The sequence below is a fragment of the Aricia agestis genome, chromosome 14 (genome assembly GCF_905147365.1).
Source record: "Aricia agestis chromosome 14, ilAriAges1.1, whole genome shotgun sequence".
In the NCBI taxonomy this organism is placed as follows: Eukaryota; Metazoa; Arthropoda; class Insecta; order Lepidoptera; family Lycaenidae; genus Aricia; species Aricia agestis.
Genome location: NC_056419.1, coordinates 10419355 through 10435565, shown reverse-complemented (window position 1 = coordinate 10435565; position 16211 = coordinate 10419355). Strand labels below are relative to the sequence as shown.

Here is a 16211-nt window from a genome sequence, read left to right as displayed (position 1 = left end):
CATGAGAGCATAAAAGCTACCCCGGCGTATGTCAATTACGGTAGAGAACTACGAGTACCAGTAGACCTCTTGACAGGAGGATCACCGGAAGAACCAAAGACCGTACCAGATTATGTCTGCGATTTAAGGGAAAAAATGCGCTATATACACGCCATGGTTCGGGAAAATGGGTTACGGTCAAGTGAGAACATGAAGACCAGATACGACCGGAAATCGAATACAAGCGGCTTCGAAGAAGAGACACTGGTGTGGCTGTATAACCCGACTCGCCGAAAAGGGAATTCTACAAAGTTGCAGACCAAGTAGGACGGCCCATACAAAGTGGTTACCCGATTGAATGATGTGACTTACAGGATTCAAAAGCAACCAAGAGGGACATTCAAAGTGGTACACATAGACCGTCTGGCGCGTTACCATGGCAGTAACAATGATGCTCGGGACGAGCATCTCTAAGAGGGGAGTAGTGTTACGGTACATGGTATACGGACACGTAGTGCCATCTAACGACAAACCAGCGAAACTTACCGAGTCCTAAGTCAGCTAAGTCAATGGCAGCAGCTCGCTGCGCCCTTGTCCTGACACTCCCCTTGAAGTCCTCTCTCGGAGTCAATGGCATCTCCAAATCCCACTTCTGACACCAGTTGTTACGTGCTAGGGTTCGAGGATTTGGAGAGAAAGACCTGGTGACTCACTTGAAGACTTTATTAACACTGCACTAAACACTAGGTCACAACACTTAGCACTAACTCCAAACATTAAGCACTATCACTGTCCTAGGTCGTAGCCAAGTCGCAGGTTTCACTGGTTCACTCACTATTGATCACTTGTTGTCACTCCGAAATCGCCTTGATGATAGCTCGAAACGAACTGAATTGACTGCCGCATGATATACCGCAGAAAACGATAGAGACAACTGCAGAAAATCAACGATTCGTTGTCCCCTGATTCCTTCTCCAAAACTTAACCGATTTAAGTACTTTTTTCACTAAAGATTAAAGAAAGGCTTGAGTTGTGTTCCTATGTTTGGCTTTTTTTGTATAATCTAGCCAAATCTGTTTTCTGGACGTTTGAATACAGCGGAAAATCTGGCCATTTTTTTGGGGTTTTTGAACGTTCATATCTTATTTAATAATTAAATTATGAAACAAAGAAAAACATAGGGACATTGTATTAGTGGCCGTAGATATTCAGGAAAAAAAATATAACTTTACTAGCATTATCCAGGGAGGAAACAGGGGACAGCGTTTGTATGGAAAAAAGGGCGGTGTGGACTCCTCTTAAGAGGACCAAGGGCGAGAGAAATTGAAAATAGGTATTTGAAAATGGCATGTATTTAAATCAATATCTGTATATTCCCTTTTCTCGATCAAAATATTTGAAAGTTTCACCAAAAATACTGACTTGCACACTAACTATGCACCCTAAATAATGCGAATTCAGCATACTATTTAAAGTTATTTGCAAAACTATTTTACTGAACAAATAACTATTATTAAAATTGTATATCTAACAATTCCTTAGTTCAACAAACATACTACAACTTTTTAAAGGAAAACCATCACCTAAATTACTTTTAGGAACATCATTTATTCTAAATAAAACCCAATTTAATCTGTTATCTTCATAATATAATTAAGAACAAATAAAAATCATCAAGTGCTAACTTAACATGGACTAAACTTTGGCACAGTGAATGGTAACTCAGTTTATAAACAATAATAACAAACAATCGGCAAAGAGCGAGTCGGATTCGCGCACAAAGGGTTCCTTACCGATATATTGCAAAATAATTAAGCCTCTGGCTTAGGAATTGCACTCTAGGGGTTGACAAGCTACTAAAGAAAAAAAAAAGAAAAACAACGCTACGCTGGGCTCCTATTTCTGGGTGGTTCACAAAAAAATAACCACGATGGCTAAGGCGGGAGATACGCTGCGCTTCGCTCCTGCCTTAGCCATCTAACCTAACCCAATCAAGTCGTATTGGGCCAACATAGCTATTAATTGTTTAAGAATCATTAATAAATTTATTAACCTACAATTACAATACAGTTGTAAATTTTGATAATTTTTCTTAATTTTTATCAAGAAACCTTGAATTATATAGTTTTGGAATGATAAAATCTTTCACCATATCTCATCATAATTACCAAAAATCTTTGTCGCTAACACAGAAATAGATCAAGATATATCTGTGGTCGCTAAAGAGTAAAGAGCGAGCGCAAAGGAGTGAGTGCAGCGTTAGATGAGGAGGCCCCAACATGTTTTTCAGTAAAGCAGAGAAACAAAAAGAAAATAAAGTTAGGCTAAAAATATTTTAGTTGCACGATTTGTCAATTTGTAGACTTGTTTTGATAATAGAAATTGATTTTATTGTGATGCACCTTTCGATATCGTTTTTAGAAATTCCGTTGTAAGATTGTCCAATTTAGAGTGCAAGTTTGTATTTTTGATAAACAATTTAAATTTTAGTTTTACAAATAATATATCCGATGTATGAACCATATTTTTGGTGTGAATTCGGTTATAAAGGTCGTTTCGTTTTGTATGATGTTTAAGTTTTTTTTTTAAGGACATGTTCAGTTAATCAATTGTTTTTTTGATCAGCATTAGTTTTTCTGGTATGCATTCAGTTAATTAGCGGAGTTAAGCTAGTGTGCTGCAAAATTATTCTGATGTGCATTTAATAATATCCCTTTGAAAATGTATTGCTGTCTCACCAATCTCAAGTCTCCCACCGCAGAGCGCGATAGAGACAACACGACAAAAGTTCTAATAAAAGAACAGAAAATCTTCGATTCGCTATCCGCTGATTCCTTCTCCAAAACTTAACCGATTTAAGTACTTTTTTCATTAAAAATAAAAGCAAGGCTTGAGCTGTGTTCCTATGTTTTATTTTATTTTTTATATTTTAGCCAGTTTTGTTTTCTGGGAGTTTGAACACAGAGGAAAATCTGGCCATTTTTTAGGATTTTTGGACGTCCTTATCTTTTTAATAATAAAATTATGAAAAAAAAAGAAAACATAGGGACATGCTTATAGTGGCCATAGATATTCAGGAAAAAAATCATAACTCTACCATTATCCAGGGAGGAAACAGGGGACAACGTTTGTATGGAAAAATGGCGGTGTGAGGACCACACAGTACGGCGTTCTCTAGACTCACGCATTGATTTCTTGAACATATCAAAATTAATCAAATATTACATCCGTCCTTTCATCCGTCCTAATGGATGCGGTATCTTTAATCGAGGGTTTTTACGGGGTTGGTACCAGCCACGCCTACACATTTGTAAGGCCACATTCACTATTTAGAACCCCGCAGTTTTAACTTTCAATACATTATTATCGGCCGATACACATCGTTTAGTGTGCACACCTTCATACATCTTTGTCTGGTCTCTGGTAGTAATTAATCCTTTGATCGCGGATCCTTGGAAATGCCATGTTTGCCATGATAGCCATGTTTGCCACACGTAATCGACGATCGTAGATGAATATAGTACGTTTGTTAACGTTTGTAATGGATCATGGGCCAATGAGGATACAATTTCAGTTAAGAAATTATTATTTTTTCATTAATTATTATTTTTTAAACTACAAAACCTTTTCACTAACCCGTCTGACAGGACCTTAGGCTTAATGTCATCGCAAAAAAAGGATAGGAGTGGGTATTCTATAGTTTTAAATTTAATTGAAATAATATATATCCAAGTTTAAAATATATATATGTAATAGGCAATAGCCATGTTGATATTATTATTGTAAATTTTTTATCTAAAAGTTTTGTGTTCTTACCTAAATTGATTGACACGGACCACGGTTCGCATTTGCAAGTTATTTTAAAACACAATACCTACGTGTGTGAATAAAAGTACGAGTGTACGTGTTTTTTGCCTTAAATTTAAATACTTAATAACTATGTCATTAAATGCATTTTTATGCTGGGGACATGCATTAACCTTGTTTTAAGTTATAATTACGTATGATAAAACATTTATAATTAATTGTTTAATTCATTAAAGTCGCTATTAAGTTTTGTTTTTATAGGTGGAACATTTCAAATGGGCGGGGTATTGCAGTATTTACAACAAGAAATGCTTCCTGCAACGCCATCTATCGTCACATGATATTAAACTTGAAGAGTCAAAGCACACAGTCATCCGTTTTACTTTTGCTACTCGCTACTAGATGGCGCTGCAGCGGGCTTAGATAGCGCCCTGCTTTCAAACCTCAATTCGAACTAGACATTAAATAAATTGAATTTTTCATTATTTGGTCACCTTAATTGGTGTTTTCTTGTTTCAGGTGTTAGTGGAATACGACGGTGTAGATTGGCAGCGTCGGGAATGGGTGCCAGTGTATTCGCGTAAAACGTTTCGTGTGTTTCTAGTGGAGCGAACTTTAGTGTGGGCACCTCGTAAATTAGAAAATGAAGACATAAAATGGCCGGCGTTGGTGAGTTATTTGTTTTCTGCATAATAATTTCTGCAAATCTGCATTAATTTTAAGATAATAATATTATGTTTCCAATTAATGTTGCTAAGTTGCTATGTTCTGTAATTAGATGGCGCTAGGAGGTTCGAATCCTCAATCGCTAATTGCGTAAACAAAAACTAGATGGCACTACATAACACAAATTGACGAAAAATGCGTTATTTGTTTCATTTTTTTTATTGGATTTTTTCTATTGCATTGATATTATAATGTTGATATTCAGTATTCACGTACCTCGACGACAAGTCTGTCAATTCAATGTCCCCTCGTGAGTTGAATAAAATTACGCATCGCATCGTCTCGTCATGTTGCAATTTAAACTAACCCTTTACATTAAATATTTAAGTATAATAATATTATGTTTTAATCCTTTTGAAGAAAATATTTTAATATGCCCCACATACCACAGGACAGTTTACGCCTAGCGTGTCACGTACACAATGATATAAACTGAATTACAATAATATAATTTGACGCCTACGAGCAATAACCCAGTAATCGAAAAACTGAAAATTTTCAGGATTTAAAAACATTTGTTTTTAACTATTTTTATATATTTCCAGTGAACCTTTATTATTACCATTCTACTGGGTTGGAATGATGAACATTTGATGCCATTAGCCCTAGCTTGGGGGCGTTGAATTGTGTTTTTTTTGTGAAGTAAATTATTTGTATTTGTATTTTGTACATTTCAGACGTTCACCCAGCTAACGCCGGACGTGACGCTGCAGGCGGACGCTCAGCCTGTGGAGTTCTTACACGACAAGAGCCTGCAGTTCCTAGACTATGCCAAACTGCAGGCTTATCAGGTGAGGCATATTGAATAGTGACCCTTATATCCTTAGAATAAAGGTCATGTTAGGGGTAAAATAATATTCTAAGGCCCTGTTTCACCACTTTCTGATAAAATGTCGAATAGGCTATTTACAACTTTTTTGACAGATTCTCCATACTTCATCTGTCAAGTTAAGTGGTGGATAGTCTTATTAGGAAGTGGTGAAACAGGCCCTAAATGTACTACCGACAGAGTACAGCCAGCATTTAAACCTAATCAGGGTAAGTTCGGACACAGATTATTCGGACTTATCCTGTATCCGAACTTACCCTGATTAACTATACATATATTATGAGTTATGACTTATACTATTTTAGAGATAGTCTTATATGGCATATTATTAGGCAACGACTGCAAGCATTACCGTGAAATTGAGATTATATCGAGTTCTTGGGGTGTAAAAGTAGTTCCCCGGCATCCTAACTTCCTAAGTGTAACCGCACATTTTTTAATTTTTCATATTTTTGTCTGATTCCGTGCGAAGCTCTTTTTATCAGGACGGTAAGAATTATGATCAAGGACTATGTACCCAGGTTAAGGGTCTTCCACAGCTTTCCTGATTGGTACACAATGTCAGTTTCCTAAGGACTATAAGGTGTAACATTGCAAGAATGTAATGTTAAATTATTAGAGGCGGCTATGGCAACTCTTTTTAGCTTCATTTACCACATTCTACTTTGCCATTCCCTAAATAAAAAAAGGTTTTTATAGATCCCCTTTTATTTTATAAACCAAAACACACAAGATGAGTATAAAATATATTATTATACATGACATAAATAACAAACTACATAACATAAATAACAAAAGAAAAGAAAAAAGTACAGTTTTATGTGGTGATTGGAATTTTTTTTTTTTTTTTTTATAATTTCTCATCCCCCTAACTGTGTCAGGGTGATTGGAATTTAGACACTCTTAAAAACAATAAAAATACACGAGAATTACTGAGTTTACTTAAAAATTACAATTTAACTTCACACATATCATGCCCTACTAGACAATCAATCTGTATAGATCTTATTGTTAGCAATCTCAAAATGAAAAATTCAAATATTCATCATCTGGCACGGTCAGACCATGATACTGCTCAAACATTAATATTATGTTTTTATATTCAGTCAAGGAATAACGTTTGTTGACCTCTTATATTTTACCAACGAAATAACGAATAAAATTTGATATTTTATTTTCAGACGAATCAATTTGCCAAAAATAATGTAAAATATTTATTATTTTTACCTTTATAATGCTTTGTTTTTGTTTAACTTCATAATTGCTTTGATGAGACTGAGAATTTGTGGAAACAATTTAGCTAAACAAACAATAATCACAATATCATCAGTTTTATTTATTTTGCTTCACATGCAAAATTAAAAATACATTTATATACACATACAAACACAAGTTTTAATGGTTTTATGTGGCAAAAGGCATAGTTTCTGCGAGATAAAAAAATTCAGCGTGAACGAAATTTTGGGAATCTAGTTACCTGGTAAAACCGTTGCAAAAGCCGGATGGATTGAATTAAAATGATGTTAGCAGCTGCAGTGCGACGACGTTTTTGTTTTTTATTTTATTTGGTACAGGCAACATAACATTACTATTTACTCTATATTCAATTTCAAGTATGATTAGTTTATATGTGAACTGGATTTTTAAATGTCTCGTAATTGGTTTCTAAATCGTTCTTTAATCTGTATACTCAGTGTACTACAATATCATTTAATAATAGTAGGGGAGGGGAAGGTGCTAATTTAGTCGTCACTCGAGCGTCATGGAGACCTAGTAGGTTTTTTACATTAGGTAAAACTGAAAAATAATGTTACGTGCTAGGGTTCGAGGATTTGGAGAGAAAGACCTGGTGACTCTCTTGAAGACTTTATTAACACTGCACTAAACACTAGGTCACAACACTTAGCACTAGGTCCAATCACTAAGCACTATCACTGTCCTAGGTCGTAGCCAAGTCGCAGGTTTCACTGGTTCACTCACTATTGATCACTTGTGTTCACTCCGAAATCGCCTTGATGAAAGCTCGAAACAAACTGACTAGCCGGGCGCGCCTGCGGCTCTTTTTATATGGCGAGACGAATTCCAGAAATTTCCCGATTCACGCAAACAAGTAAACAACCGTGGGAAATTTCTAGGAGGCCCGGGAATGTACCACAATAAAACTGCCGTCCCTGCGATAAGTGCAGTAAGTTGAATTTAATTTAGACCTTATGTACTCAGTCATAAGGTCTAAATTCAAACACGCTAACAAATAAAGGGTAAACACGTAAACAAACACTGGACCTTCCCAGAAGGTTCGAGTATGTACTTGCGCACCACGTGTCCGTATACCATGTACCGTAACACTACTCCCCTCTTAGAGATGCTCGTCCCGAGCATCATTGTTACTGCCATGGTAACGCGCCAGACGGTCTATGTGTACCACTTTGAATGTCCCTCTTGGTTGCTTTTGAATCCTGTAAGTCACGTCATTCAATCGGGTAACCACTTTGTATGGGCCGTCCCACTTGGTCTGCAACTTTGGAGATTTGCCTTTTCGGCGAGTTGGGTTATGCAGCCACACCAGTGACCCTTCTTCGAAGCCGCTTGTATTCGATTTCCGGTCGTATCTGGTCTTCATGTTCTCACTTGACTGTAACCCATTTTCCCGAACCATGGCGTGTATATAACGCATCTTTTCCCTTAAATCGCAGACATAATCTGGTACGGTCTTTGGTTCTTCCGGTGATCCTCCTGTCAAAAGGTCTACTGGTACTCGTAGTTCTCTACCGTAATTGACATACGCCGGGGTAGCTTTTATGCTCTCATGCTCGGCGGTACGGTACGACAGAAGGAAGAGTGGTATATACTTGTCCCAGTCCTTTTGTTTGTCATCTACCAATTTCGCCAAATGCCTCTCAAGGGTCTGGTTAAATCTCTCAACCATTCCATCAGACTGTGGATGGTACGCGGTGGTCCTCGTTTTATGCATTCCCAAAATTCTGCACACTTCCTGGAAGACCTGCGATTCGAAATTCCTGCCCTGATCGGAATGGATTTCTAGAGGCACACCAAAGCGAGATATTACTTCTTCGACTAGCTTAGAAGCAACTGTTGTAGCTTCCTGGTTTGGTATGGCGAACACTTCGGGCCATTTGGTGAAGTAATCCATGACAACCATGAAATACTTGTTTCCTGATTCCGTTACAGGAAATGGCCCAGCTACGTCAACTGCGATTCGTTCCCACGGTGCGCCAACGTTATACAAGCGCAGGCTCCCACGGCTCCTTGTCAGTGGTCCCTTCACTGCAGCGCAAGTAGTGCATTTGCGGCACCAATCCTGTACATCATCTCGACAATGCAACCAGTAGAATCGTTCTCGCACTTTCGTTAACGTCCTCTTTACTCCTAGATGACCTCCTGATACGCCATCATGCATTTCACGGAGAACATCCGGTACTCTCGTTCTTGGGACAACTATCTGAAGATGGAACTCTCTGCCGTTGGTCTTCTCCCATTTCCGGTAAAGTATTCCGTTTTGAAGAATCAGACTGTCCCATTGCGCCCAGTACGCCTTAGTGACAGCGCCAGTGGGTGCAACCTCACTCCAGATTGGCTTTACGTCATCCCGTTTCTTCCATGTGATGATGTGTCGAAGGTCGTCATCTCTTTCTTGAGCCTCTCTCATACCATCATTCTCCCATGGACCCAAAGGACTTGTTTTCGTTAACTTTAATGTTACTTCATTAGATTCCTGCTTAACACAATGTTTGCAGTCTTCTGAACACGGCCTTCGTGAGAGTGCGTCGGCATTCCCATGCGACTTTCCGCTGCGGTGTTCCGTCTTAAAGTCATACTCCTGGAGTTGTTCTATCCATCGAGCTACTTGGCCTTCTGGGTTCTTGAATTGTAGTAGCCACTTCAAGGCTGCGTGATCAGTTCGCAGTAGAAACTGTCTGCCGATGAGATACTTGCTGAAATGTTGTAGCGTCTTTACGACAGCCAAGAGTTCTCTTCTTGTCACACAGTAGTTTCTCTCTGGCTTAGATAAAGATTTGCTGAAATATGCAATTACAACTTCTCTTTCACCCTGTTTTTGAGATAACACCCCTCCAATGGCCGTGTTGCTTGCGTCCGTGTCGACTATAAACTGACCTTCAGGTTGTGGATACCCCAGGATTGGTGTTTCACACAGATGTTTCTTTAGTTTCTGAAAAGAATCTTCGGAAGTCTCGTCCCAAATAAACTGTCGTTTATCTTCTGTCAGCCGATGTAATGGCTTGGCTATCTCTGAGAATCCCTTAACAAAACGCCTGTAGTAGGAGCATAGGCCGAGAAATGCCCGCACTTCGGTTTTGTTCTTAGGGGTTGGCCAATTTTGGACTGCTTCTAGTTTCTCCGGGTCCGTCTGAATTCCATCACTGGAGATAACATGGCCGAGATAGTTCACCTTACTCCTGAATAAACGACACTTTTTCGGATTCAACTTTAACTTGGCCCCCTCTATTTTGGCGAAAACTCGTTCTAAGTTTCGCAAATGGTCCTCGAAGTCGCGGCCAACAATGATGACGTCATCCAAGTAGACTAAGCAAGCCTCTCCAACTAAGCCTGCCAGTACACACTCCATGAGTCGCTCAAATGTGGCAGGTGCGTTGCACAATCCAAAGGGCATGACGTTAAACTGCCATAGACCTTTACCGGTGGAGAACGCTGTCTTCTCTTTGTCTTTTGGATGTATTTCCACCTGCCAGTATCCAGATTTCAGACCATTTCATGCCACTCAAGGTATCCAGAGTGTCGTCGATTCGAGGTAATGGATAGCTGTCCTTCTTAGTGACATCATTGAGACGTCTGTAGTCCACACAAAATCTTGTGCTGCCATCTTTCTTCTTCACTAATACAACTGGTGAGCACCACGGACTTGCAGACGGTTCAATTATCTTATTCCTTCTCATGTCCTCCAAAAGGCCTTCAACTTCTTTTTCCTTTGCAATGGGTATCCGTCTTGCTCGTTGACGAATTGGGTTCTCGCTTCCGGTATCTATCCTGTGCTGAACCATCGACGTTCTTCCAAGGTCGCCTTCCTGACTGGAGAAGATATTCGCGTGGCGTTGTAAAAACTTCTTAGCTTTCATGCCCTGCGAATAAGTCAGATTACTCTTGCAGTCATCGAGTAGCTCAGTCACTATTCCATAGTTGCTGGTGTTTGCTGAGTCTGAGCCTGTGATCGAACTACACTTTCTCATCCAGACAACTTCCTCGCACTTTCCAATGACGTCACCTTTGTTCAAGCAGATCTCGCGATCAGCAAGATTCAGAACCCTGACCACAGCGTTACTGCTTCCACTAACAAGGGTTCTCGCCGTCATCAGTTTTTGCGCTGATGTCTTGGTAGGTGTGTCTTCGATCAACACGCATCTATTCAACTTCTTCTTTCCAGCTGGCGGTAGTTTCACCAGCACCCGAGCTTCCGCACGTCCAGGTATTATGACTTTCTTTACACATTCAACTTTCCCGCAGGCCCCTCCAAGGATGAAAATTTCTTCTTCACCACACTTGAAAACTCCGTCAGCGACATTAATTCTGCAGTTGTGCTTCTTCATGAAATCCAAACCCAAGATGCAATCATCCATAATCTCAGCCACGATAACGTCATGAGGGTATGAGGACTCCCCCACATTCATCGTAACTGACATTTCTCCCAGGACGGGTATTGGCTGACCGGAGGCGGTAAGAAGCTGACAGTTAATTCTCCTCTTGTGCCTCCTTGCGGCTTTTATCAAATTTGGGTTCACTATTGTTCTAGAGGCTCCTGTGTCTAGAGTCATTTTGCAGTCCATCCCGTTAATAGTCCCCTGAATCACCAGACTATTCCCGCTACTTGCTTGGGAGACAACCGTTATTGGGGCTTCCTCCGTGTCAGCCAGCACTCGCCCCTTAGTCCTGGCTTTTATTCGTTTCCCTGCTCCCGGACAGGGGACGAAGCCCCTTGCTTCTTCAGCTCCTCCATTTGTTCCTCGAGCCTTTTCATTCTTGCCATCTGGGTCTCCTTCTGCGGGCAGTTGAGCTGAAGATGGCCCCTCTCGCCGCACTTGTAGCACATGGCTCCAAAACTTTTCTTCATGGGAGCCTTGACCTCCTTGACTTCCTCAGAGACCTCGTGGATCTTATGGGTCTGTCGTATGTCACGGCGAACAGCCTCGACTTCCAAGGCATGCGCCAATGCTTCCTTAAGCGAGGTGTGGTGACGAAGCCTCACCGCCGCTCTGACCTCCAGATCCCTGATTCCGTCGACAAATGCTTGCACAATATTCGTGTCGACCATCTTGGCGTCAGCTCCTGGGTGTGCCTTCTTGACGAGTTTTTCAATTTCCAACGCCCATTGTTGTAATCCTTCTCCTGAGCGTTGGACTCTGTCACGAAGTTGAGCACGGAACACGTGCTCCAGGTGTCGCTCCCCGTATCTGGATTCAAGGGCTTCCATCAGGTCTTTGAACCCATTTCCTGTATGTGCTTCCAGGACTGACAAGGCTTGCCCTCTGAGCGCGACAGTGAGAGCGGTCAGGCATTGTTCGTCAGTCCACCCGTTGGCAGAAGCAACCGTCTGGAATTGCTGACGATAAGCGTTCCAGGAAGTAGTACCGTCGTATGGTGGCACTTTAACTCTTGGTCCTTGTACCACTACGGAAGCTCCACTAGACGCCGCGATTCCTGTGGTTTCCAGGCGCACTACTTTCTTCTGTAGTTCAGTGAGGCCGGTTTTCACATTTTCCACATCCACTCCTAACCCGGTAACGCGTTCGTCCATTACGTCGACATCTTTACGAAGCTTAGTCACCGTGTCACTGACATCCTTTATGGCCAGAAGCGCTTTCTCTTGGAGGTCCTTTTGTTGCTCTTGAGACTCCTGTAAAGCGCCGAGCTTGCGGTCTTGTGCCTCTCGAATCGCTCTGATTTCAGCCCTTTGCAGCTCCATTAATTCAATTAAACTTTCTAAATGAAGGGCCACTTGGGGGGCTGTAGGAGCTACGGGTGGGGCCTGGTGGGCGGGGCCAGTGGGCGTGGCCTGAGTGGGCGTGGCCTGGTGGGCGGAGCCAGAGGGGCGTGGCCAGTGGGCGTGTCCCGGTGGGCGGAGCCAGTGGGCGGATCCTGGTGGGCGTGGCCAGTGGGCGGAGCCATGTGGGCGGGGCCAGTATGTGGGGCCTGTCCCTCAGTGGGCGGAGCTTGGTCCCCAGTGGGTGTGGCCTCCGCAACTCCTCTCTCGGAGTCAATGGCAGCAGCTCGCTGCGCCCTTGTCCTGACACTCCCCTTGAAGTCCTCTCTCGGAGTCAATGGCATCTCCAAATCGCACTTCTGACACCAGTTGTTACGTGCTAGGGTTCGAGGATTTGGAGAGAAAGACCTGGTGACTCTCTTGAAGACTTTATTAACACTGCACTAAACACTAGGTCACAACACTTAGCACTAGGTCCAATCACTAAGCACTATCACTGTCCTAGGTCGTAGCCAAGTCGCAGGTTTCACTGGTTCACTCACTATTGATCACTTGTGTTCACTCCGAAATCGCCTTGATGAAAGCTCGAAACAAACTGACTAGCCGGGCGCGCCTGCGGCTCTTTTTATATGGCGAGACGAATTCCAGAAATTTCCCGATTCACGCAAACAAGTAAACAACCGTGGGAAATTTCTAGGAGGCCCGGGAATGTACCACAATAAAACTGCCGTCCCTGCGATAAGTGCAGTAAGTTGAATTTAATTTAGACCTTATGTACTCAGTCATAAGGTCTAAATTCAAACACGCTAACAAATAAAGGGTAAACACGTAAACAAACACTGGACCTTCCCAGAAGGTTCGAGTATGTACTTGCGCACCACGTGTCCGTATACCATGTACCGTAACAATAATAAGAGCTTTTTTTATTTTAGCGGTGGGTTCAGAAACTGCAGCCATTTTAAAGTTTTGAAAAGGAAAATATATTCAGAAAATTGCTTATTTAAATTAAATCATAAATATATTTTAGACAACACGGACTAAATCATTTAGTTTAGTGCAAAATGAAATATTTGCGAAGCTTAGTTAGGAAAATATGAAGCTTTATTTTTTTTTTATTTTAAAACAGGCTACCGTCTTACCTAACCATTGAATCGTCAGTGATAAAGCACTGACAATTCAATGGTAAGGTAAGTTCTTTGGGGTAAACTAAACATCCCCTATCTTAAATCTGACAGATCCGATGACATTTCAATATTTAAAAAAAAATCTTAACCCACCAGTCACCACGTGAGAAATCTGATTTCTGTACCATGATAACTAGACACAATGTCGGAAGCCTATACAAGCTTAATCTGACGCGCTCGAGCTTGTCCGAAATCCCCTCTTCCCCTCCCCAACTATAAACCTTACTGTAAAGCCAATAGATGGCGTTAAGATTATCTATTTTAGAGTTCGGGTCTAATGACCCGAACTCTAAAATATATAATCTTAACGCCATCTATTGAAATTGAAATAATTTTCAATCCTTTGTTTTGTGACTATGGAAATACATAATAATTATATGTATGTACTCAAGGTACATACATATAATTATTATGTATTTCCATAGTCCATACCAAATTTCAGCAAAATCGGTTCAGACTTCAGCGGTTTGGGCGTGAATAGGTAACACACAGACAGACAGACAGATGGACAGACAGACACTTTCACATTTACAAAATTAGTATGGACATAGAAGTAACAATGCTAGCAAATACCATAGCAAAGTAAAACATACAAAGGCGTTATAACTCATAAGCACAACTCATAAATCATAACATAATTTTAAATCGCTCGCCCCAGTCAAAACAAGTGAAATAATTCGTAGATAAAAACTCGTATAACCCAATTTCGAGACGACACGAGTGTTTATCCAAACTTGCGGTCCCGGGCGGCGCGGGGGGTGCGGGGGGCGCGGGGGCATCAAGGCCGGCGTCTGCCAAACAAGGGGGGTTCCCCTGGCGACGGGGGGCAGTCCCGGGTAGGGTTGCCAGAGCCGGATATAGTAGTTTCGCAATATATTAACCCGTGAAAATACGGTTCTAAATAGACGTAGAAGTATTTCTATGGTAGGTAATAGGTATCGAACTCTATATCGAGCTCTACAATACCCAAATTATGTACGACTTAATTCATTGAGCTGCTTTTTATTATATTTTAGTTTGATAATATGAAAATCCTACGAATGTTAGGAGGTTTTACAATTAATATTAGACAGATAATCTGTACGCTCAATTTTGAACCCATTAACGTACTGTTGAGTCAAAAGTTGAGCTGTCTTTATCTGAAAACAGTTTGAGTTTTCTTTATATCATCACTCCCGCTTTTGATTGTCAAACGTCAAAATATTAACCAATCAAAGCTGTTGAATAGATAAACTCCTTTGCAAAAACCCCAGAAATGGTCATAAAGTGTTTTAACCAGCTACGAGTTACGTCGCGCTGGCAGCCCTAGTCCCGGGGAAGGGGCATGTTTTGATGGTCGTCGCCCGCTATATTGATTTTCCGTACCCTGTCCCCACCCTCACACCAGGTGGTTACGCTATTTCGGGGAGCTCCCGGGTAAAGCTATGATTGATTAGCTTCTGACTCTCTTGTCAACGGTTACCTTACGCGTGTTGTAATTGTCGTAACTTGTTTGATACGTCTTGTTGGTTTAATTAGTTTGTTAATTATGACGATAGTCGATAAGTTAATGGGATGCACGTTTCTAATTTTGTGTATGATACAACTGTACTACGTGACATTTTAATGGTTGTTTTCTCGCAGTGAAATTACTCTATCTTAGTAGTATAATAGATTTGTGCAGCTTTTTTTTATTAAAATCATAAATAAAATTCGGCCGGGTCATAGCCGCTCGCGCCTATCGGCATAAAGTTGCCACGTACGTCGTACAAAATATTTTTTATTTTCAAAAAATAGCTTGCATGATTCGATAGTACTAGGTACTATCAATATAACAGCTATAGGCAAATCGTTCTGCTGCGGGAAAGCAACCACTAAAATGTCACGTTGTATACTCTAATAGTTATTATAAATGCGAAAGTGTGTCTGTCTATTAGCTCTTCACGCCCAAACCGCTGAACCGTTTTGTTGAAATTCTGTATGGAAATACTTTGAGTCTCGAGAAAGGACAAAATATACTTTTTATCCCGGAAAATGTACGGTTCACGCGCGATGAACAAATTTTGGCGCAACGCAGTTACGGGCGTCAAATAGTACTCGATAAAATATGGTTTTTATTATGTGTAGTATTGCGAAAACTGTTCTCTTTTTATTAACATGGAAAATGTGTTGTAAGTGGAATAAAAATGAATATTCTTTATTGAACTTTTCATCCCCAATTTTTATTACTTTTATTTCCAATTTTACTGTCAATGTTTTACGCTTCACAAAAAAGGATTTTAAGTTCGACTTCGGCAATATTATATATAATATCGGTATACATATAAAAATTATATAAAATAGAAATAACAACAGGGACGCTGGTGAAACCATGAAGGGTGAAACTTACTAAAAGTTTATTTCGTGATGATAGAAATTTTAATTAAATGGTATTTGTAACAGACTAACACTACTTTTAAAAGTTACGTAATATTTTAAAATTCTCAGTTTTAAAAACTTAAAACTAACTATTGCAATAATTCTATATATCATGTGATGGCATGTACATTGCACATTGTACATAATATCATGTAAAAATCGTGCGTACAACGAACGAAATTCTTAGAACGAGCCAAATACATGCTGCGATTTATACTTTATGTAACATCCAAGTACCTAACTCTAATCATAATTAAACGATAGCCAAAAGTACCAGACAAACAATCGTTAAAAACGGAATAGACCGCCAATAAAA

The 16211-nt window shown here is 40.4% G+C and overlaps 1 protein-coding gene across 2 annotated transcripts in view; it reads left to right on the top strand.

Moving 5' to 3' along the window:
* The window catches only part of LOC121733870 (lysine-specific demethylase 3A), a 200247-nt gene that overhangs the window by 44808 nt on the left and 139228 nt on the right, over positions 1–16211 (top strand). For both annotated transcript variants that reach the window (XM_042124265.1, XM_042124264.1), the window contains exons 2-3: positions 4306–4455; positions 5190–5303. In XM_042124265.1, coding sequence (XP_041980199.1) covers positions 4306–4455; positions 5190–5303 — 264 coding nt within the window. The remainder of the gene's footprint in view (positions 1–4305; positions 4456–5189; positions 5304–16211) is intronic.